At 42.1% G+C, this 25,518-nt stretch overlaps 2 protein-coding genes across 2 annotated transcripts; both read right to left on the bottom strand.

Moving 5' to 3' along the window:
* Positions 1 to 18,559: 18,559 nt before the first annotated feature.
* On the bottom strand, positions 18,560 to 20,035 carry crp1 (C-reactive protein 1). Its single transcript, XM_026351134.1, has 3 exons — positions 19,922 to 20,035; positions 19,752 to 19,815; positions 18,560 to 19,639 (listed from the first exon to the last, which is right to left on the bottom strand). Exons 1-3 carry the CDS (start codon positions 19,922 to 19,924, stop codon positions 19,029 to 19,031), a joined length of 678 nt encoding a protein of 225 aa, XP_026206919.1. The 5' UTR covers positions 19,925 to 20,035; the 3' UTR covers positions 18,560 to 19,028.
* A 597-nt stretch (positions 20,036 to 20,632) lies between these two features.
* stub1 (STIP1 homology and U-Box containing protein 1) lies at positions 20,633 to 25,518 on the bottom strand. Its single transcript, XM_026351126.1, has 8 exons — positions 25,396 to 25,518; positions 24,408 to 24,637; positions 24,099 to 24,297; positions 23,629 to 23,794; positions 23,395 to 23,470; positions 23,216 to 23,272; positions 22,755 to 22,871; positions 20,633 to 22,532 (listed from the first exon to the last, which is right to left on the bottom strand). The coding sequence occupies exons 2-8, from the start codon at positions 24,519 to 24,521 to the stop codon at positions 22,407 to 22,409; spliced, it is 855 nt and encodes a 284-aa protein (XP_026206911.1). The 5' UTR covers positions 24,522 to 24,637; positions 25,396 to 25,518; the 3' UTR covers positions 20,633 to 22,406.

Below are 25,518 nucleotides of genomic sequence, written 5' to 3'. Positions count from 1 at the left end.
TACTCTGAGGGTTGCCACTAACCTAACTGCAGGGACGCCCATGCTGCTCTACTCTCACTGTACCTGCCACTATTCATTAGTTCCAGTGCAGGACCAGGTGCTAGCAGGGCCCAGGACTAGGGGGGTAAACGGGGCCATCACAGGGGCTGTGCACCTGTGCAGGGGGCCCTCTCACAACACCCACAGGCCTGCTCGAGTTTAGGGGCAGGATCCTCGGAGGAGGGATGTGGGATGCATAGAGGCGGGTGTGGAAAGGAGAGGAGTTGGGGGTTTGAGGCCTGGTTCCTAATGAGAGCCTGGCTTCATGCCTATAGGGCATCATTAGTGCCAGGACTGGGATCTGGGTCAGGACATGGTGCATAAGTTTAACTGCTCTCCTGTACTCATCTTACTACCTCTGCATATAGTGTTGGATCATACTTTACTTAACTATTAGATAATAGCAGGACTTATGAGTAATTACATTGTAATTATAAGGATTTTAATTTTTCATTTTATTATTATTATTATTATTATTATTATTATTATTATTGTTATTATTATTATTAGTTTTTCTTGCATTTATTAAATTTGTGGCAAACAGCTTTAACACAGGCAAATGTTTTTTTTGCTATTTCTCGTTTACTTCTGACCTAGAAATTTCTCTCTTTTTGTGCCGTTTTTCTACATTTATCTGCAGTATTTCATCTTTTAAAAGATAGACCTTTTAGGGCAACATCGTGATTGACACCCTCCCATTTATAATCACAAACGATACTTTAAATACCCAACAACAAACTCTTTTTTCATCTGTTAAATTACTGAAATTTTGTGATGTTTTTCCACTTGAAGCCAAGCCGATGGGAGAGCCCTGTGGTGAAAGAAGATGTGAGGAGGAGTGTATTACTCACTTTAAAACACTCTGCTTTGAGCCTTTTATTTTGCCTTTTTCCTCAGGTCATTCAAAGATCAAAGTCTGTGTGATATTCAGGGTCCACGCTGAGGTAAAGAATAAAACTAAATGATCTATTTTTGGTCTTTCATGGACAGCTCAAAATTTTTAGATAAAGGCCGGTGAAGCAAACACAGCTGATGGATGACCGGCTACACAGAGAAACATCAGACAACCTCAAGAGTGATGATGAGAGACACAGTGAGTGTAACACAGGATGGCAGGCTGTTGCCAACTGCTCTCTCCAATTGGACCCTTAGAACTGGCCCATTTGTGGCTGACCGTTTGATTGGCTCACTCGTCGGCCCCCAGGGCTCTGACCTGGGCTTTGAGCTCATAATGGAGCCTAACAGCTGCTGCTACGAGCCAATCAATAAAAATCATTTTTACAGTAGATTTTTTTCCCTCTCCTGGCCACTGAGATGCTCTCGCCTCTCCACTGACTGTGCACTTTGGCACCCCGCTGTCCAATATCCAAACCCTGCGGTGTTGTTTTGAGCTTTTAGGGCTGATGATCAAACGAGTCTAACCGCTTGAATATCTATTGTTGCAATTAAGGAGGTTCACCACAGTGAAAGCTTTGACAAGTCACATGCAACCACTGACAGCCTGACTGGAACTGGCTATATGTACACTAAATAAATGCACATAAGAAATAATAAATCAAACTGTTTGCAATCTCTAAACATGCAGTCGAAATGAAATACTTTACCTAAGATGAGGATCATTTGTTGGTTGTTTTCCCCTGAGAAATATTTTCTGAAAAAGACAAAAGAGAATTTTAAATTTCCACAATGTAATCTTCATCTTCTTAGTATGCTAGGTTATTGCCTTTTCATATTTAGTTTTTAATATAGCAGGCCTTGCTTACAGATGTATTTATGCATTTTACACATTTAAAAAAGTTATTTACTGGCAATTACATTTTACAACATAACAGATTACAGATCACGCTGCTGTGGTAAACACAAGCTGGCATTATTCATTATTAAAGTAAATGTAAAATGAATAAAGCAATTTTCATAACAGCAGACAAGCGAGTACAATTAGTGGCTCTCTTAGGTCTCTTTAATTCAAAAGTGTATTAAAACAATCTGTACCATAACGATCAAAGTTCTCAAAACGACCATAATTAATTGGAGAAGCTCACAATTCAACCTCACGCGTTTAGGATGCAACAATTCCAAAATAAAAAGCCGCGCAGCTTAAAATCAAACAAACCATTAATATCAGTGCGAGCGCACGCATTACGCACAGCAGGCCTACTTGAGTTAAGCTTCTTTTCTTGAAAAATATAACTAATTATTGACAAACTAAGCATCTTGCATGCGGCGACCTGCTTAGAAAGTAGAGAGGAAATGTATTCGTACCTGTCGCGCGTCCCGGTGCGGCTCCCTGTCACTGCTCTGCAGCGGCACTGAGAGGGCAGCGCGTTCCGCTCAAATGGGAGCGCAGGAGCAAGTGTGGAGATATATATTGACTGGGAGCAGTGCCCGCAGGCACTACAATACAGCAGCTACCCCCCCTTTACCTCCCCTCTCCGCCCTCCCTCCCCCTGGATTGTCAAATGTGGTCTCTACCTTGCAGCCAGGATGCAACATAACAACTTACACATTATTGGCAAAAGGTTAAGTTGGTGACTTGGTGACGGCTTCTCGTTCAAACGGAAGATGACATTTGTCTTTATGCACAGAAGCTGTTTTGCGTTTGCCTGAATAAGCTGGGAGAATTAAAACGTCTGTTTTTAACCTATTTCAACCTAATACCTTGTTATTGATAATTTCATGTCATTTGCAGACACAATTTCATGAAGAATTAAACATCATATGTATGTTTTTTACCAGCTGAATTGATTCTGTAGCACCATGTGTCCAAATATATAAAATCATTCAACAAATTGTTGTTGATTTTCTTTCTAATTAACTGATTTGAATGTCTGTGCCTCTGTGTGACTTTATACTGGGTGCAAGTAGGTTTCCCTTCACTTCAACCTGCATCACCAACCACAGGCAGGCAGGCAGTTGTTTAGGGTGTAAAGGAGTTTTCATGTGGAGCAGCATCTCTCAGATGGATGTAAACAGTGCATCAGTGCACGGCGTTAGATCGATTACTGTAAGATCACGTCCACAGGTGACGACTGGCTTATATCTTGCTGATGGTGCAGACTTACTTCTCTTTTGGTTTGACACTTTTACATCCTTCATCTTCTGCACCTTCTTTCTTCTTGTACTGTCCTCCTCTAAACCCCCCCCCCCCCCCAACCTCTCAGTCTCCACTCTTTCTCTCCTTCTCCCTTTCTCCCTCCATCTCTTGCTCTCGTAGCCTTTGGCAGGCTTTGGGTCAACTCCAGGTTCCTCATTTCCCTCCTCTGGCACGGTGGGAAGCGCGCATGCAAGTCCCTTTGAGAAATGTCAGTGTCCGTGTGCTGGGAAAGTCGGGGGCCCTTCACGAGCCATCAGGCCCGCTGTCACACAGAGGCGGCCAAATGGAGACTGACAGGCCACTCCATAGAGCCTAACCATCTGTACCAAATGTGACAGCGGGGGAAAAAGGATGTCTGGTAAATCAGGAGGAACGACAGCAGCGCACTGTGACAAGGAGGAAGTGGAGAAGGAAGAGAGGCAAGAGAAACAGAGAACGATCCTCCACTTCTTAAAGCACAGGCACATGGAGATGATGTCTGGTTGTTTTGGGGGGTGTTTTTTTTTTTTTTTTTTCAGAGAGTAAGAGACTGTTTCTTTCCAGCTACAGAGACCGTGTCAGTTTCTTCTGTTAAGTGTGTTAAGTGAGGACTGACTTGCTGCCACCTTCTTTATCCTCTGTATTGTTGGAGTTGGATGAAGACTGGGGAGAAATTGTTGGTTTTAGAGATGCCAAATGTATTAACCTGCATAAAATCTAACATTCAACACTATGTCTTGCAAAGATTGTTGCATGATAGGAGGTTGAGTTTTAAATTACTAACTGTATACTAACTGTATAATAAACAGTAAATGCAACTGAACAAGGGGCATAAACACAATATGTAAATAATAGAAACTAACATTACCCACATTTTATTATTAATAGTATATTAATAATATAGCAATGCAATGTATAAAATAAAAGCTGAGTATAAGTTTGATATGACTGTTTTTTTTTTTTTTATTGACAGTCAATGTACAGGTTATTTCTCACACACAAAGGACTGTGTTGCTAGTTACACTCATGTTATCTTCAAAATTTCATCATGTTTAAAGGATTTCGCTATTTATTGATTTTTGTAAATTGCTTTAAATTAAATCAATATATTGTGACAAATGATTTATGTTCTTAGTAAAGCACTGTTGACAGAGGAGTTAGTTGATATTAGTTCCTGTGTATGTGATTTGTTGTAAAACTGATTAAGTTACCTGCTCCTTATTCCTAAACTTGCCACTCTCCCGTAACGTTTGTGTGTCTTCCACCCAAACTGCAGCGTTACCTTCTCATGGAAAAGCAGCAATGTGACGAAGCTGAGACCTGCAGTGCGAACACCGAACTCTGCTGGCGAAGTTGAGAGAGTTGAGGGTACTTATGGAGCGGCATCTGGGGAGGCTGACAAGAGCACTCTATTACCACTCAGAGAAAGGAACCTGAGGGCAGCAGCAACACCGCTACCAGGGAGATCCAGCTGTGCGGATGCCTCCAAACACACACACACATCGAGACCCATGCAAATTAAGAGAAACCATCAACACATGTGTGCACCCATCATTCCTCAATACATATATAGATTGGACGGAGGATGATTAAACGGTGACTTCTAACCCAAGATGGGTCTTCCTACGTTTCTACTGCCTGAGTTTCAGGCCTGAGGTGGAATATCTTACAGATCCTCTCTTAGCCTGCGCTGCTGGGCACATTAACTAAACTCATATCGCTCTCAGCCACTATCAATTATTCACCAACCCCTCCCCTGTTTCCCCTCTTTCTCCTCGTAGAAGTAGAACAACTCCAACAGCTGCACTAACACTCCACCACCGTGACAAAACAACCCCCTGCCTTTGGTTTTCTTTAGCAACCAGTGTGTTTTATGACTTTAAATTATTGTTCTAATCTTAGTATTCAAACACGATATTAAAGTTGTTATGTCATTGTTGCAGACATATTCTTTATATGATAGTTGTATACGTGTATAATTGAGTCTGAGCTCATTTGTCACAGTGTTGGAGCATAGAGGTAAAGTTATCAATGTTTTTGCTTTTCCTTCCAGGCACTTCAGCAATCCTGGAGCAAGTGGAGCCTCAGCATTTTGCTTAAGGACACTTCAGCAGGGCATGTACTTGCCAATAGGAGCTTAAACCCACAATAGGAAAACTTCAGCTTCTCAAACTCAAATTTGAATCATTATGATCCTTCAAAAATTAAAAGTTCTTACTAGTGACTCCTCTAATTTACAGCTGCGCGTGTGTGTGAGCATTGCTGTTTACTATGACTGGACAGATTGTTTTGCCTTTTCTTCTAGGCCCATCTGCAAACCAAGTTTAAAACAACCTCACAGAGATCATAAGACCACCTAAGAAATAGAACCACACATAATCCATTTTACTTAAAGCTGCAGTATACGTTTTTGAATATTTTATTAGTAGTTTTTATCCAAAAGATGCTGTTAAAGGCTCAATGAACAGCACTAGGTCAAAAGGGCAAAGATGTTTACTTCTAAAAGTTTTTAAATGAGGCCCTCCCCTCTAACCAATCACAGAATTTCAATTATTATTTAAGATTTTTTCATTCATTTAAATTTCATAATGATCACCATAGTGTAGTGGAGAATAGTAGGCAGGCAGGGAGGGCTGCATGGAGCAGGGTGCAGCACAACTTAAGTTGAGTATACTGTACATGTTGTAGCCTAGATGAGCAGATGAGCAGCTGATCGATGCATGCGGTCATTTTTGGACAGAGCTAAGCTAACAAGCTGCTGACTATGCATGAGAGAGTTGTATTGATCGCCTTATCTAACTAGACATGATAGAGAATACATGTCAAACTGTTACTCTGAATTGGTATTGATGTCTTTTGACTTTCAGGATCTAAAAGTCTTGACAAAATAGACAAGTGTGCTTTCCTGAGGTGAATTGCCCCCACAGTATGTCAGGCACCAATGCTGGGAGCACACAATGAGACATTTTGAGCTTCATACTTAAATGAACACCCACAATTATACCAATGGGGGATAGATGAGTGCTGGCTACGTTCCAAGGTGAAAATGCAGCTTTCAAAGTGAGCTGGGTTGATATCTGAAAAGGGCAGATGTCAAGGTTCAGTCATGACTGCACACATGACTCGTTGGATTCTTCTTTGCAAACATCCATGCCATATCGTCTGAGCCTTAACTCCAGATATGAAGGCAACTTTGTGGCAGAATCAGCAGGTGAGAATCTGATAGAGGCATTGGTTTGGAAGGAGATGCAGCTGATGCCTAACGTTCACTGTCCGTCGTTCATATATTACATCTGTTTGTGTGATGAGAGGTGGAGTTCACACCAACGCCTGCGCTGTGGGTCACTGCCGGCGAGCAGCTGGTGACTTGGTCGCTCACTATTTCCCGCATTGTCTCAATCTCCGCCTTTCCGTTTTTACCAGCTGCCCCTGCGCACACCCGCGGGAGGTGGGGTCTCTCTCTCGCCAAGGCACCTGTGGGTGTCACCTGATGGGGGAAAAGCAAGTGGAAATGAAAGGCAGCAGCCGATTCTGTCAGAGCGCATCAGGACTGCTGTCTATCACGGCACTGACCTTCAGGGTGTGTGTGCATGTGTAACTCTATCAACAACTGACCTAGTGTGTAAGTATGTGCATATTAAGTCACTGACCCACAGGGAGTGGATGTGAGTGTGTGCATATGTTTGTTCATCAATGCAGGGTGTATTAGACCATGTGTGTACATTAACGCCTTGATCCCAGTGAGTGAGTGTGACCATAAACACATAGACCTCGAGGGTGTGTATGAGTGTGTGTGTAACTGTCTATCTCAGTGCAGTCATCTGTGTAAGATAGCTGCAGTAGCTGGTGCATCAATGACAAACCTCGGTTCCCAAAAAAACAAAGCTCCTGATCTCACCTGATGTTGACTGTGAGTTCTGACAAACTCCCAGGGCACAAAGTATCTGTTACACAACAACTGTGTCCAAAATTAGGACGTCCATATGTGTTGGGACCACGGTACCAGCAAGTCTTCCTGCCAGGACCAGAGCTTTTATTCCCTCAGCAACAGGGATCAGAGCGGCACTGCACTCTGGGACACCAGGGACAAGTGGATGGTGTCAGCCAGGGCCTCTCATGTGCACCCCAAAGCCTGTGGCCCCTCACCTCCTCCTCTTTACTGTCTCTGGGTTTGACTGAGAGTGGTTGTGTGTATCAGCAGGGAGAGACAGCGAAAGATAGAGAAAGAGCGAGAGAGAGAGAGAGAGACGCTGCACTGTGCTGCCAACTCCTGGAGGACGGCTGTTCAGCTCTGGCTGTCCAAGCGGGAGGAATTAAGGGAGACAGGGACCAAAGCCCGTCAGCTTCATCCCTTAGGGTGCCTCGGCCTCCCAACTACAAGTCCATGTTTTAGCAAACCATATGTTCACCCTCTCCCCCATCCAACCCCCCTGCCCAGTTAGCAAATAAACAAGTCAGGAAGCCATAGCTAGAGGGAAGTCTTGTTTCCCTTTCACTGGCTGTCGTTCTCGTGTATTCTCACTACAGCTTGCAGACTCTCTCTTCTCACGTCCAACAATTTGAAGCTGCGATACACATTACTGGAAGTTGATGGAGAATATGATGGAGAACAGACTTGTTTTATTTTAAATCACCTCTTTCAGCTGCTTATTTGCTGTTTTGTAAGTAATAACTACTTACAGTGTTCACGTACAGGTCCAGTTTACCTGGGTTCTGCTCTGTCTTCATGCCTTTCATACAGTCCCAACAAAGAAAGTAGTGTGACCTTTATGTTGTGGCGCAAAAGTAAAGGTGTGAAGGTCGAGAAGGTTAATGTTCTTATGGTTAACCACAACCCTGATAACCTCAGTCTGTTGTTGACTGTTGTTGCCACCAGAATTATTGTTTAAAACAATAATTCCAAATTAGAAAAGAAAGTCTGATTTTGCATTTCAGTATAATCTTAATGTCTCAGTTTATATTTGTCATTTAAAATGAACCAACCCTCAAACAGATGGGCAGCTTGTCCACAAGGTCCACAGAGCAAGTCAGTCCTCCCTTTGGGCAGAAAATTTGTCCAGAGATGGACAGCTGTGCCCAGGGCAGGGCACATACTGTAGGAAGTGAAATCACACACAGTATTTATGGCTCCCTCAGGGTCTAGCGACTCACTGACCTGGGCATCCTGCAGCAGACACACAGACAGTTGACTGGCCAAAGTTTTTCACAATGTCAGCCACTATCCTTCACAGTTTGAGAGTTACAAGACAAGTTTTCAAGCAATGCATTGCTTGTTTTTTTTTGTTTCTTTTTCACAATTGCACATCTCATTTCTCAGTTCCTGTGCTAATGAAACTCTTTTACCATATCTTAGACATTATGCTCCAGAGTACAATTCTTTTAAACAGTATTTCTTTAATCTGGAAATGCTTAAATTGGCCGAGTACAAGAACATTGTGGTTATATGATATTCATCTACCAAGATGCCCATTAGTAGTCAGCAGTAGTTAATTTAAACATTGTCCTAAGTGATACATCAAGTGATAAGTGTAATGATAAATGATGTGAAGCCATACGGCAGCAGAAAAGAGAGAAATGAAACAAACTGAGACAAAGAGTAAAAGGGGGAAGAAGAGTAGGAGAACAATGTTTTATATGCACCTGCAGTACTGTTGTGTAGTTTTATATGTAAAGTTGTCACACAAACATGGACACATGCATAGGGACATGACAGCCTTCCTCACTGACTGGTCCATTGAGTCATCAGTGACCTTACGTGGGATTGGAGTGGCCAGGCCAATTGACCAAATCACTGATCTTTAAAAGCAGCTCTGCGGGCAGGAGGGGGGGTTGAGGAGCTCTAAACACGCACACACATATATATATATGTACACACACAAACACACGCCATCCACCTCAGTCACTAATCAAGGACCAGGCAGGCAGGACTCTGGGTCGCCACAGCGACACTAACAAGAGGCGACAGCTCCTCAGCGCTCGGGGCAACGACCAGCTCGGCTGTCGAGACTGCGGAGAGAGTCCGCCAGGCACGCACTGAGGCAAGGTTTGCTGTTTTGCAAGGAGGAGGAGGAGGAGGAGAGATGGAGGAGGGGAGGGTGAGGACAGGGACTGAACTGGTGGTGTGGATGCACGCGCAGTTAATGAGGAAGCATAGATCTGAAAAATGATACACAATGACTTCCTCTTTTGGTCAAGTCACTTATACACTGTTTTAACTGCACATTAATACAGTTACACTTTAATTTGTATAGAAACACACACAAGTCAAAACTAACAAATGCAAGAAGCAAAACACACAAGCGCACAATCTGAACTGACACGCACCCTCACCAAGCCATGCAGCCCTGGGGCCTACTTGCAGAGTGCTGTTGCACCCCCCCTACACACACACACACACACACACACACACCCAACCTACCCCACCTCCCTTTTTCCCTTCACTTCCTCAACTGCACCCCCACCCTCCCCCTTCACCCTCCCATCTCCTCTGGAACACAGTTTAACTTCTGTCATTTAGATGAAGCAAGTGAGTCAGTCTAGCAGTGGCGAGAGGATGTGACAGGCCGGTAATGGACAGGACAAAAAGGGGATTTATGAAGTATTAGTAAACCTTAATAATTCACTACACGAAAGACCCCGGGAGTCCCCCAACCGACCCCCTGTCTCAAGCTCTCATCCCCGACAAACTCTGGCTCTCTCTCTTTCTATCACAGCGCCTGTTCACTGTCAAAGTCAAATTGAGGAACATGATCTCAACTGTCTGACTATGTCATTTAATAGATATTTCTTCTTCTTGCCACTGACAGGAAACTCTAGCAAGTCCACATAAATAAATCATCTTAAAAGTGATCATGTCATTGTGATAGGTATTGAATTATCCCTGTCAATGAGAGCACTGAATCAGTTCTGACAGCAATTAATTGAACAACCTTAATCTTCCCCCATCTTGAATTTTCCAATATATCACTTGATCTTCATCAGCAGATGTAGTTTGTGCAGGATTTTGCATGTTTTGTACAGTAGATGTTCAGGTAAATTGTTTTTCTGACATTAATCTTATTTGTGTTCCTAAATAATGTAAAGTCCTTCTTAGGGTGAATCTCTGATCTTTGTGCAGACACGTCTCAGTTTTACAGCACAAATAGGAGCAGGAAGCTTCATTTATATTTGCAGATTACAACAATGATGTATCTACACCCTTCTGCAAGGCTAAAAGTAGAGCTAGATTGGCATGCTAACAATGTCAACAACATGATGGCACTTAAAAAAAATGAAGGGATCAGCAAAGCAGCTTCATTCTTGTGAAAGATGAATATCACTTTCTATTTTATTTTAGTGTGGACCAAAGCGGTGATATCAAAATGTAGCATAAAAAAGTCAGGTGAGCACATACCATCTGAGTCGAAAGGGAGCAGGAAACCACTTTACTATGTAAAGATTGAAAAATGAGGTCATGAGCAATTGCACTTGTCATGTTTTGATCTGTTTTGAACGCTCACCTGTCTTGGGCTGCAAATAAAAGCAGAAAAACAGCCAACATCTCAGGTTTAGGGTCCCTCCTTTTACCACCAATGGCCACCAATTAACCGTGATCAGAGTTTAACAGGTCACGATCAGTCAGACAGGTGGCCTAAAGGGAAACACACACACAGAGAACACACATCCCAGCTGCTCCACTCGATCCATCAGCAAACAAACAGTGTGGAGTTAATTCCCTCTCTCAGCAGTCATCTCTGTGAGGACTGGAGTCGTGGCTTTGAGTGGCAGGCACAGTCATTAGATCCCTAGATACCCCCACTGGCTGCTCTTTTTATCCTCTTTAGTGTGTGTGTGTGCACGCCGAGTGGTGGCGGTGGTGGGTCACAGAAGAGCAGTGACAGGTGTCAGTACTGAAGCTTGGTCCAGTCTGCTGTAGCGCGGTGTGACAGCACTACTGCCTGACCACTGTACCCCTGACCCCCTCTCTCCTGCCCGCATCGCCTCGAGAGACGTGGAGGGTGATGGGGACTGGCACCGCAGGGGCCTCCCTGGCTGGTGCCTTTGCTGGTGGTCTCTGTGGCCTATTAGTGTCTTGCTATGGGCCTGTCAGACTGACAAAACAGGGGCCTGTCAAATTAAGTAGGGGCTGAATATCAGGAGATATGTATTCAAACGCACCAAGGGGAGATGGTGGGAGGGAGAGGGGTGAAGAGAACCAGGATGAGGAAACCACCGGTGCTAATGTCGATGCTAAGTGAGAGTGACAGGTTGAGAGCTGATCGGAGCGAGAGGACAGAGAGAGAGGAGGAGAGAGAGAGAAATGGTAACAGTAGTTGATAATGGTGGTGTGGTTGTCCTGAGGAGACTTGTTAAGGGCCAGTCCAGACAGACTCTGACAGCCACCATTCCCAGGGATCTGAACGCAGGTAAACTGCTCCAAGTTTGGCCCAAACAGCTTAGAGTTACAGCACTTTCACTTAATGAGATCAGACTGATAAACTCTGAGTGCAGGTGTGTGTGTGTGTGTGTGTGCACCAATCAAGCATCCCAAACCACTAAAGTATTTACCAGAACAATAACTTTTTTCCTCCGTTAGCCAATACATGTACCCAAGGCTCCGCTGATATTTTTTGTGTAAGACATGCACATGAAAAAAACAAGCATTCAACGGGGCACTGTAGGCATCTTGCACAATTTTTCCCATCATTGCATCGTTACTTTTTGCCTCTCCTCTGTTTTTTTGTTTCTTCTATCTCTCGAGACACGTCGGCTCCACGTGCTTCAGGCCAGGCCATCGCGTGGCCACACACAGTGTACCTGCACTAATTCACAACGCTGCTGTCATAGTGTTGACAACAACAAACAGCTGAGAACGTGGGGCTATTCACCTTCGCTTGCGAATACCTGTGTTGGCCAAAGCTTCAGCTCTGAGCCTCATCATGTGCTCACAGCTCTCAGAAGAAGACGCTGTAACACGGGAGCAGGTGAAGGATCAGCAGCAGGATTAAGCGTTACAGCAGCTGTATGACAAAGCCCTGTGCGAGCATACATGTGTGTACATTACTCGCAGAGCTGTGGCAGTGCCTGTGTGTTTCAGAGAGGGCTGTGACTCTCCCTCTCATGTCGCTGTGCGTTGCTGAGACTGAGAGGCTGATGCACAGTGGCAGCTCCCCCCTCGCAGCCACGGGCCTGCCCAGAGCCACTGCAGATGATAGTTTTAATTGCTTTCAATCTTTCAGGCTAGTCCCTGCCCAGTGGCGCAGAGTGCCTGTGTGTGTGCGTCTGCGTGTGTGTGTGTGTGTGTGTGTGTGTGCACATGTGGTGTTTATGCTGAACAGTCACTGTCTGTGGATGCTGTACACATATGCGGAGTGTGTTTGATGGATGTGTTTGTCCATTATGAGAGGAAAATTAACAGAGAATTAAGGCCTTGCAGTGATACATCTGATGCACACTTCTGCAGGAGAAGACTGAGAAAAACATACAGTGTCAGGAAAAGGTATGTGAAGCCTTTGGAATTACTTGTATTAATGCATCAATTAATCATAAAATGCGATGTGATCATCATCTAAGTCACAAGTTAAGTTGTTGTGTAAAATTATTCTGAACTTTCTGTTTCTTAATATCTGGTCTGGGCTCTTATGGGGACTCTCCTAAAGGCAGGTTTTTTTGTTTGCTGCTGCATCATCCAGCTTTTATTAACAATTCTACTGAGCTTCAGCTGAAGGACAGTCATGCTGACACTCCAGGTTTGCCTACCCCTGACTCCAATTAGCTTTTATTTTTTTAATACATACACTTTACACTGGTGCATGTGCCACCACTGCGACATCCATGCGAGTGAACGCACCCCAAACGTGACAGAACAGAATGGATGATTAAATAGATACCACTTTCCATAAAGGTTATGTGTGTTTATAAATAATAAAATCCTGGGTTTTCATGCAAAGACCTCAAAACAAGCACTTACATCCTTAAAAGCATTTTAAATGTGGTGAACTACAAAACCATCAGATCAATAATTCAGAGCGAACGTCGACATAGCATAACGCAGAACACAGAGAACAATTCAAATGACTTCAGTGAATTAAATTATGGCACCTAAGGATCAGAGAACGTCCACTGCTGCTAGATTTAGAATCGCCAGAACCATTCATACCTGTGAATATATGTATAAATGCACAAACATTATTATATCACATGTTCTTTGTCAGTCATGTTTACTTCATGCTTACTTGTCATTACCTCTAAATTGGAGTAGTGCAGCTGTGTGTGTAAGCTTGTAGATGTGCTGTCTATGTGTTTGTGAACGTCTTTACGTATATATCATAGTCTTCTTGAACAGTTATGTTTAACATGTGTACAAGCACAGATTTTGAACAGTTTGACAATTTCATTATTTAAACGTTTCGCACAGTGTTTCTTTTTGTGAATGTAATTATAATTATCATTGCGATCATTTTTAAATATCTCAAAAACACAAAATAAAGCTTATCCAAATGCTGTCAATACAAATCATTAATTAACACATTACAATAATAATCACAATCAAAAATCTTTTTTTTTTTTCCATGATGGACTAAAGCATTAATTGCTAAATTACATAAAAATCAATTCCTATATTTTTCTGTTTTTGTTTTAATTTCTGGAGTACTGAGCATTCACATGATGATATTTTATCTAAAAAAAAAAACATGCTGCAATAATCATTTGAAGAGAAAGAGAATTTTGTTCATTTGATATCAAATGTATGAACTATGAAGTGAAATGAAAAAAAGAAAAATGATATGAATCATTTGATTGCCTATAAACAGCCTCATCATGAAATTATCTAATTATATTTTCTTTTTCTTACATTTAAATTTAAGAAACTAAAAATGATGGTATATGGTATGAATAAAAATTATTGTGTTTACAACCGACTTTGACATGAAGCAGCCTTCGACATGTATTTGTGCGACTGGACAGGGTTGATGTTCCTCACACCTCTGAATTGCTACAGAACATGCACCTGATAAAACCACAGTACATCCTCCTCTGACCTACTGCTGCAAACATGCAATCAATTTATACTGGGGCACATGTACGACAACCCCTTCCTTTCCTGCGTTCCCTCTCACACACCCTCTTAGACACACACACACATGTGGCCGGGGGGTAAATTAAGCCCTAACATTCCCACAGAGGCTAATCTCCATCCATTTAGAGGGCTGTAATATTTAATCAGGAGGCCCTGGACCATCTCCCAGCACCACACGCTGTGGCATGGCTCATATGTTCACAGGAGAGGCCAGCCCAGAGGCGACGGAGGGGAATTCAACGCTAAAAGCCACAATGCATTCAACCACAGAGCCTCTTGCTCGCTTTTACTCTCTGATGCTGCGTTCCTTAGGGGACGAGGAGACGGGGAAACAGTAAAATGAGTTAGTATTGGAGGAGGCAGTGAGTGGATATTTGTTTTGTTAAACATAGGCTCATGCTTAATGTCGGGACGTTCTTATTAAAGTGCTTTCTTTTTTTGTCGGATAATCATCCCCTCCACCATACGCTGCCATGTCACTACTGCAATGCTTTCTAATGATGAGGCTACAATATAATATGGTTAGAATCACTTTAATAAATTAATCAAATCCACATTAGACTAGATCACAAACTGCAGGGAATGGACAAAACAACTACGAAACATCGCCTCTGTAATTCAATCAATGTTCATATTTTATTAGTTGCTACACTGAGTTTTTAATAACAATTACAAAGAATAAATAAATTAAAAGGTGAATAAACTGGTAAAAATTTAAATTTACGATCATAAAGCAAAATCTCACATTCTCAAAGCTGCAAACGCTGAATAAGTGGTGATGTTTTAAAATAAGTAACTTGATAGATCACTCAAGTCTAAAAATTAGGATCAGACATTAAAAGACTACTCCAGTGTTTTTATAATGAACATCTGACTTTTGGTCCCGTGATCCTGTGCCAGTCAACACAACTTAAAAACTTTATAACCAATTTGTAACACATGCATTCTGCTAAAATATTGATTTCAAAAACCCACAAAGAATGATGGGAAAAGACTTCCCAACTGGGTCATGCTGCTGAGCGTCTGCATTCGTGACCTCTGTTTCTTTTTCATTTGTGAAAACTAGCAAAGCACAACTGAAGATATTCAACAGACTTGACAATATTGCTCAAAAAGCACAGAAAATATATAAAGTCTGTCTTGTCACAGGTTGTCCCACGCTCATCAGTATCTAACGTTAAGTATAAAGTCAAGGCAAGGTCTTTAAAATACTCGGCTTCCTCACACAGGACATACAGTTTGAGCCAAGGTAGACAGTTTGCTGTCCTGCCTGGAGGTACTGTATCACACTGGACACAGCCAAGTGCTCTCGCACTCACACACAGTAAAGGTCAGGTCTTGCACCATCAGTGTGAAAAGTCTGCGCTGAAAAGGGTATGATCCATCTGTTTTTAACAGCTCAGGACTGCTGCTGCTTGTGTGTGTACACATCTCTACATACATACATACATACAGTACAGTAAGCGCTTGACCTGACCTACAGCGGAAAAGAAAAAGTGCATCTGCAGTGATTTTCTGTTTTACAAACGTATGAAGCAGCGTTGCTAAGTGTTAAATGATAAAAGTGTGGAGCGTGGCCATTGTAACGCCTGCTCCCTGATTCAGACTGACTGTAATGGGAAGGACTGGTGAATTTTTCATACAGCCCAGAGGGGGAGGATGAGGGACCTTACTGACTGATTACAATCTCTGAAAAGAGAAAGAAAGAAAGAAGGAATGAAAGCCGTAGAGGGAAAGAGTAACCTGAACGTCTTCTAAGATGAACTGACTTCAACTCGAATGGATGTGAAGCACATGAGGGTTTTAAAATTGTAAAGTGCAACTTTTACTTTTTTTTTTCTGAAGAAATAAATAAAATAAAACAAAACAACACAGCAAATATTTAAATATGTTACAGATCAGTTTTACATCTAGTGTTGTGAATGGGAAACTAAAAATCATGACACAGAACTATTAATTGTAATCATTTGGACAGATTCTGCGGGTGAATATTTGCTTTTCTGAAGTGAAGTTCCTGTCTCTGATGAAATGTGTTTTATACTCAGTTTGAAAAAAGGGAACACAGTCTTCACTTCCTTCTGCTGTGTGTTTACATCTATTGGTTTAACTGAGAAAAAACCTTTAAATAATCTGCAGCGTTTCTGAGCTGTCTCTTGGAACTCGTATGTTATTTCTGACGAGAGCAACTTAATCCTGATGAATCCTTGCGAGCGTCGTGAACAAAAGCAGGCTAAATAATGCCCAAGATCTCAGTTTAATGGGCTGAAATTTCTGCAAGAAAGCGCTAAAAAAAAAAAATTATCCATCTGTTCAATGCGCACATGCCAAAGCTCACTCAGATAGCTTGTAGCACTGTCTTGCATATGCAAATATGTTTTGCCTGGAAATCTATTTGAAGTTGCTTGAAGGAATCCAGAACGGCCCTCCTTCTGTCTCCCCCTCGCCAGCTCACACAGGGGCTCCCTTTGCCGTCTCCTCTTGCGTGGAAAACATTTTCACCAGCCCCACGTGCACGGACACACAGTCAGTGGCGCCGCCTCGCCTCAGACAGCTTAAACCACCATGGGCCAATATGCAGATCTCACAGGCCCACGCTGGCGGCCCTGCCCCCTGTTTGCTCAGTTGGATAAAACATGCAATACATGGGACACAGAGGGAATAATTATCCACTCTGTGAAGAGGCCACTGATTGTGTCCGTCTGTTAAAGACTTGAAGTTCTTCTTTGAAGCAGAAAGAGTGGAATGTGTGGCCCCAGATTACAACATACGTGCCTGCAAAAATCTGCTTTCTTTCCACAGTAATGTTAGTTTAATATGTAATTAACCAAAATGCTACTGTTCATTCTTTTTAGATTGAAGCATGAAGAGGACTCAAAACATTTTTGCATGTGTATGTATGAAGAATTAGTAGCCCGACGCAAAAAGAAGGAGATAAAGAGTGTGTGTGTGTGTGTGTGTGTGTGTGTGTGTGTGTGTGTGTGTGTGTGTGAGAGAGAGAGAGAGGGAGTGTGTGTGAGAGTGTGTGTGTGTGTGTGTGTGTGTGTGTGTGTGTGTGTGTACCAGAGGGCTGAGAAGCCAGGCTTGGGCAGATGGTCCACAAAGGTGTTACAGCACAGTGAGTGGGCACTGCGATTGATGCATTGCAACATCCAAGAAGGTGGAACATTTGGCTGCTGACCCGCAGTCAGAACTCATTGGCCCTTCCTTCTCCTTATTTAGCTGCAGCGAGAGAGCCGATGGGTGATTTGGTCGGAATAAACACACAGTCGGAACGCAGCACTTTCCCACCCTCAAGGGAGCCTGCACGCACGGGTTGTGCACTGGAAGCTTCCTCCCTGGTCTCTGCAAGGAGGTCACGATGGTGGTGCAGGGAGAATGAGTGCACAGAGCCATGGAGACGAACAGAGACAGCACACTGGAACTTTAGGTTACTGTTACACTTGGATGGAGAAGATTTGACCTTGAGCTTATTCTGAGGGGCCTTTGTTAGCAAAGCAACTCCGTATGACTTGATTTCTTGAAGTTTCATGTAGCATATCTATCTTATTATGTTTACTGAGGAACACTGGAGAAATGTTTCAATACAAAGACAGAGGCCCACAGGAAACTTAGGCGTTAAGTGAAGTTTCTATTTTAGTTAAAATGGTCTTCTGAAACAAGACAATTCATTATTAGAGCACAGATTTTACAAAATAAGTAAAAACGGCACCATGCACTAAAGAATAAATTTGAAGTAAAAATTTGATTGATGGAAGCTTTGTGCTCTCTTCCTTCACTGGCAGAATAAATAAAATTATTCTAGAAAAAATTCAAATTGTAATCTTTTTTATGTTCAAAAAAACATAAAATAACTCTTAATGATATGGAATTATGTATAAAATGTCTTAAAAAATACTTCTAAACAATTAGCACAAAAACGAAGCTGCAAGAGCCTTAGACTAAATATTCTCTTTAATTATAAATATTATTAGTTATGCACATGGCAAGATTTTATTTCAGACCCAAAAGCGCTCTTACATCAGTTGAAACATGGAAAATTCATGAGTGAGTGTACTAACCACAGGCAACATTATAGTAATAGATTTTAAACATGATAATTGCTATTTGTCTCTGAGCGCAGTTAAATCATTAAATCTACTGTAAAAATAATCCATCCTCAACTTTGATGTTCTCATATCTTATATATATATATTTATCATCAATCACTGGGTGAATAGCCTGGAAAAATAAAACTGAACTCATGTAAGCAGGTTTTAAAATGCTCTTGTAATAATATACTAAATGTAGATTGAAAAGTTAAGATCATTTTATCTGTCACTCACCTCTTAATTCTTATAGTGCCACAGTGATGTAAGCTAATATCTCAGTTATTTGACATTTACACTCTGTAAATCAAACATTTTAATCAGTTATTTGTGGCCTCAGTTAAAAACTGTGTCAAATCACATGAGTGGATGTGTTGTGTGTGATGAAGCCGTGTTTGACTCGAGTTTCTCTTTGATGTGAACTAGTGCAGACTGCCACCCTATGGATACGTCTGGCACGTCAGCATGTTGCGCCTGAGCTTCACCAGTTTGTTCTCCCAGAAATCTTAAATGTATAAATGAAAGAGAAAAAACATGATGACGTGAGAATAAAGAGTTACTGATGTCAAACAGCCTTTTGTAACAGTTAATATCAGTGTATATTAGTAGTAATGTGTGTGTAGCATACAGTTGCTTTTGGTGTTTTAGGAAGAGCAGTTGAAGGGTCCTAACACAGAACAATAAATCTAACAATTACAATCACACATATCAGTATCAGTCCAACGCAGATCTCTAAAGCTTCATTCCTCTCTTTGTTCGGTTCCACGCCGAGTCAGTCGTCATCCACCACCATCACGCTCCCGTTCAACTCATACTCAACAGTGGCCCAGTCAAAGATATTCCCCTTAGGAACTTTGTGTCCATAGTGCCAGGCCTGGATCATGCTCCTGGAGAGAACATAGTCCCACATATTCAGATCAGTCACCTCCCCGACAAAGCTCTGCACAGCCTCTAAGCCGCCCAGGTGTTTGTCCGGGTCCTGGCCCAGGATCACGGTGCCTTTTGGACGGATGGTGTGCCCAGGTTTGTAGACTTGGTAGGTGCTGCGCTTCCCGTCCACCCAGAAAGCAGCAAGGCCAGTGCGAGACTCCCAGGTCAGGCAGAGGCTGGTGCGGAAGGTGGTGAGGGGCGGCAGGTGAAAGAAGCTGCCATCACTGCTCAGGTAAAAGGAAACGCGTCCATCCTTTTCACGCCACACATTGAGTTCGTCGTAGTCAGTTGTGCGGTAGGCAAACAGGATAATCTGACGTTCTTCAGGGAGCTCAGTGGCCACGCGCATGCAGAGGGTGAAGGCCTTCAACCCCATCTCCTTTTGTGGCATCAGGGTCACGAAGCTGAAGTCGGTCTCATAAGGGAAGACCAGGACTTTGTCACTGAGACCAACTGGAGCAACATAGAGATGAAACAGAAGAATTAATAACACAGCAAATCTTGATCAACATGATTAACTAAAAATGTAACTTTCATTAATGAAATTTGGTTCTTAAAATCATACCATTGGATGCTGAGGAGCCACTCAAAGACAGTCCAAAGACGCCAAGCAGGACCACAGCAAACCTCTTCAAACACATAGACATCCATGATCATCTGACTTCTGCTAATACCCAGTGATATCGAATATGTAACATTTCATTTCAAAGGTCAGATTAAATAATTATTTCTTACCATTTTGATGTTTGTTGCTCCCCCGTGTAGATTACTCAGTTCCACTGGATAATGACCCGTGCCCAGTCCTCTGCCCTCCTTGCACAGGGCATGATGTCAGCTGATCTCACAATAGGCCTGGTGTGTGAGGGCTGAGTGACACTGTCCTGTGTGCGTGACTGATAAATACACACACACATAATGTCATCTGTGTGTGAGTGTGTGTGTTTCCATATCACAACAAACCAGGTTAAGATGTTTACATGAGGTCTGATTACATCTGATCTAATCCATGGCAGGTATTTCTTCACATTTTACAGCTAAGAGCTTCTCACATAAGTTTGAGCAGTGATACCACAATAACTATAAATATCTTAAAGGGCCACTTCACTCAAAATAACAAAGATTCAGATTTGACGCATGCAGTGTGTTTATCCTAAAGTCTCTGGTCAATAAGAGCTGGTTAAAATACATTTTTAGTAAAGCATATGGCAACTTTAAGATGTATTAGGAGTCTTTATGATTAGAATGATGATGATTAGAAAACAAAAACATAGCATCATGGTAGGAAGAAAAATACTACACCTATGAAAACTCAACTAGCACTGAGAAAAAATTGTTTTATAATCACAAGATTATTTGCTGCAGGGCTCATGTCATGAATTCCACGATAAAGTTATTATTTAATTAGTAAAACTACAATGTAAACAGAAATACCACAGCACGCAGGCAGAAAGTTCACGGTTTAATGGGGACAAATGAAAACCAAATCGGACATTTATGTTATCAACATATCTACATTTAATACAGTTTCTCAAGCTCTAGGATTTCTCAAGAAAAAAAAAAAAGAACCCTATTTTGTCAAGAAGTAAAATCTGAGATACACAAGCATATTATTTACACTGCCTGCACTCTGACACGAACCACAGACAGGCCTAATTCACCACAGACACACATTCAGCAGAAGAACCTGTAAAGTAATAGGACTGAACTGAACCGACTTTTCACAGAGAATGTCAGTGAACCAGCACATGAAGAACCTGGACTGAGGTATGGATGAGATAAGATGGTCGTAACTCTTCCAGCGTTTAAAACAGAAAGGAGGCTGGCGTGGCGACGCTAGCGAACCCAAAATCTTTGAAACAGGTTCTTCCAAGATTTTTTCAACACTGATGATTGGTTTATATGATCTGTGAGACTTTGAGGAAAACGTGCATTAAACAGCAAAAAGGTGAGGAAATGAACAACAGCCATCTTCTTGTCTTTGTGGAGGTCTTTACGTCATGCTTGATGTGATCGTCCACTGTCATTCCAGGCAAACAGCACAAGCCGAACACAATCCCCGAGCACATTTTTTGCTCCTACAAACGACACGGACAGCACAGAACATTCTTCAAAGCAGATTTTAGCATTACGCCGAATAGCTGACGTCATTTATCAAAAGTCACACAGTTCAACAATTTTTCAATCAATTCAATCCAGCAATGTGAAAATGTTTTGTATGCAGCAGACCTTTCCAATCGTTTACCGTCTAGTTCAAGGCCACTCTCCTGGTAACCTTTACATTGTCCCAATACAAACACTGAATTACTGTAGGTTGAGCCTGAACCTAAAAAGTACATTATGCATACATTCAACTTATTTCAGTTGTCTAACGGGGTATGATTGATAGGCAAAGGAAAAAACTGCCAATCTAATCTAAATCTTAAAGTATGGTGACATAGTCAGTATGTCTGGAGGACCACCTGGACGTGCAGAGGGGTTCCCTCCATTCAACCCATTTATCTCGTGTTAAAACACTCACACATTTACAGACTATTTTTTAATTAACATCATGTAAACTTGCATACACCCTTGTTGAGAAGAGTATTTTGGCATTTTAGTTGCCACTTCAGCAAATGTATATTAAGAAGTCAGCAAATGCTCCATTCCTAAAGGAAAAGAATAACTATGGAATACTGGAGTAAACACCAAATAAAAGGCCGATGTCTTAATGAATTCTACCACCAACATGTGGGTTTTATATATTGGTGGAACTGTGACACACTGGCGTGCAATGCTGACGCTTTCCGAGGACTGTGGCACTCAGAGAAAGAGAAGGACAGAGAAGAAATGAGCAAGAGAGACCTGAGAACGTGGCCCCTTATTTTGAGTAAAGAAAGGAGTCAAGCTTGAAAGACTGGAAACAGAATGACAGAGGAGTAGAGGAAGTGAGAGAGAAGGCATAGAGAGAGTAGAATGAAGAGGGGTTTTAAAGGGAGCAGCAGGCCATGAACACCGAGCCTCAGAAAGTTGGAAAGGGTAGTTTTACAGCAAAGAGAAAGTGTGGGGAGAAAGAGGCAGACCAAGATACGTGGCTCCCGTTTGGTAGTCCATAATGTGGCTTTTCTGTTTTGTGTGAAGTACGTATCCAGGCAAGGGGTGATCTGCTCTCTAAAGTCTTGTGTAATCCAGGTTTTGTGTTGAGTTTTGGGGTATGATAGCGAAATAGTAGGTGGGTGCTCCTTTAGTAGTCCTCCACCCAGCCGTTCTCTTGGATAAAGGCATCGATGACTTCCTTCATGGCCAGGTTGGGGATCAGCTGGTCCTGGGTCAGGGGACTCCTGGTGACAGGGTCAAAGTGACCCACTCGCTGCACAGAGAGCAGGTAAATGAATATGAATATGTGTGACAGAGTTATGTTAAAATCACAGTGAGCATTTGAAGGTAAGGTAATCCTAAAACATTGTATCTGTTGCCAACACCACAACAATGTCTCTGTTCTCTGTCTCTGTTTTGGCAAGCTACTGGATTTTTCGCCAGAGCTACTTGGAAAGGTCTGATAGTTTGCATGCTGCTGGTGACGACAGTTTACCTGTAGATGCTCTTCTATGTCCTTGCGATCATAGGTGATTCCACTAGGCGTGATGCAAGGCTCCCTCATAAGCTCAAAACTGATCTTCCCACACAAGTAATCTGGGATCTCCCGCTTCTGAATTTATGACAAAAGAAAAAAAAACAGAAAACCATGAAATTAAAAAATGTTCACATACTTTTTCTTGCCACTGCACATAAAGTGTGTGTATGTGTGTGAGTCTATTCCTGTTGTTGCTATGTCAACAAGTAAAGACAATAGTGGTAGGTGTACTGTAAGCAAAGATGCATTTGTGTGGGTGAATGTGATGAGCATGTGTCTGCCTGCTAGACTTGTAATGGACTGATAACCTATCCAGGATGTTTCTCTGACTTTTGCCCAGTGCATGATTGGATTACCTTATATTAGGAACAAATTGGTATCATAAAAGATTGAGTGATAAATGATATTTTCATACTCACTTTTCTTTTTTCATCAACTTGAGAGAAGAGCTCATCCATGTCCATTAGATACTTGTCCTAAGTAGGTCACATTAAATGTTACCAAAGATTCAGACATATTCATATTCATCAAACTTAAGTGTATATTTGTTTCTTAAATGGTTTAGAACAAAGCAAATTCAAAATGTGTAATAACTTACGTGTTTTGATGCAATCTTAGCAACATCCCCTCCATTTTGATTGTCGTCCTGTTTTTCTTTGTATTCTTCTAGTTCCCTGCATATGAACACACATTTATTAGGAATTACAGCTGCACCCAAAATAAAATAATAGGGAGACACACATGACTGTGATCTGGAATTTTCCTTAAGAAATTATTACTCGACACAGAAGAATGCTAGATATTTGAAAGCAACCCTGCTCCTCAGCCTCACCTCTCCTTCTCAGCCAGTATGAGCTTGGTCAAATAAGCATGTAACTCATTCTCCTGGTTGATGCGCTTCTCCTCAATGCTATTCCAGCGTTTCTTCTTGGCTATGCGCAAGGCGCTTGGGATGTCATCACCAAAATTAAGCCTCTGCTCTTTTGCGAGATTGTAAGCTGTTGAGCAAAATTAATATTTGGTTTACTCTGGTTCACCATCCTTCACAATATTATTACAATGATATAAATCTTGACAAAGCATTAAATAATACAACCTTACTGACATCTAAGCCCATAATCATGTCTCAGCTGACTGACACTAACAGCAGCAATAGGAGAATGATATTGTTTAAAAAGAAGTAGACACATAGACGTAGACTTAAATGAAGAAATACATGTGTAACATTGCACAATGCATGAGCAAGCTGTTTTATACACAACCACAAGACGCTGCAAAAGTTCCACCACCGTTTGCTCTAACCTTTCTGCAGGTTGCCGATAGCCTCGTCATAGTTTTCCAGCTCCAAGTGACACTGGCCCAAGAAAAAGTGGGCCTTGACTGACTGGCTGTCCAGTTCCAGGGCATGCTTGCAATCTGCCAGAGCCTTGTCATGCTGCTGCAGCTTCACATGGCAGAGAGCCCTGTTGGTGTAGTACACTGCCACTGATGGATTACGGTTCTGGGAGACAATGCACATGCAGAGTAACATGTAAACTGTAGATCTGCCATCAGTGTTAAATTCATCAAGGATATTATGTTTTTTATGCCATTCCCCCTACGTCTACTTACAATAGCTTTGCTGTAGCATGTTGCAGCCTCCTGGTACTTGCGGCAGAGGAACAGCCGGTTCCCCTGTTCTTTAAGCTCCTGCGCGGTGGAACTCTTCTCCGGGCTGCCGGCCATCTTCTCCACCGGCTCCGCGGGGCCCGCCTCGCCCTGCTTCCCTATCCTGTTCCCCGTCTCTTCGGCTGGCTAACTGACAGGTTCAAGAATGCCCCGTCCCTCCTGGATCTCACACACTACATGGAAGACACACCACATGTGGAGTTAACTCAACATTCACGATGTGCGTTCACTGCAATGCACCTGCAATGCGCCTCTTGGGCGAATCAGTCCACCAAAAAGGCATTCGTTTAATTCGCTGACTGTGCACACAGCTGAAAAATACTGCGAGGTGGCTAAACTGTCGGTTAATTAACTATTTATGTGACGGACATCAGAGCAGCAGCAGAGCCGGCTATACAGTAGCTATAAGCTCACAGTCTACCTCAGACTGGATTTTAACTGTAACGTTACACCACTGTCTGACATTCAACGATTGTTGGACACTGTAAATAACCTAACATTACAATATTATTAACGTTTGGCTCACTGTCATTTGCGGGATATTATTTGGAGCAGCATGCTTAGATACATAGTAATAATGTCGCTAACTTTCAGCTAACAAGAAATCGGTAATCAGATGTTAGCAAGTTAGCTAAGCTAGGCTAGTAAACTATGTTGTCGATTTACACCGGGTGGTAAGATGACATTTGTACCTACTGGGCGTTGTTAACTGCGGTCATAAATATACTAACTAACAATATATAATTGTCGGCTGGTTGGAAAGTTTGGGCTGTAACTCTTTTGGATCTGAAAATGTAATTTAGCAACATTTACCTCAACAGAAATTAGCTAACCTTACGTTAGCTTGTTTTGCTGGTCTAGCTAATCTAGCTGCTGCCTTCTATTTTTTGTATTTCCGTGCGAGTTAATGTTTGTTTCTGAGATTGTTTACCTTATAGAAGAAATCTCACATGCAGGAAAACGGATTTTGTATATTTTGACATCAAATCTTAGTCGATCAATTTTCTTCCCATACGAGCTGTCATGACAGGTTGTTGTTATGCTGACGTCAAAT

Source organism: Anabas testudineus, chromosome 19, assembly GCF_900324465.2.
Source record: "Anabas testudineus chromosome 19, fAnaTes1.2, whole genome shotgun sequence".
Taxonomy (NCBI): Eukaryota; Metazoa; Chordata; class Actinopteri; order Anabantiformes; family Anabantidae; genus Anabas; species Anabas testudineus.
Note: the sequence above shows the minus strand (reverse complement) of the source record. Positions and strands in the feature narration are given on the sequence as shown.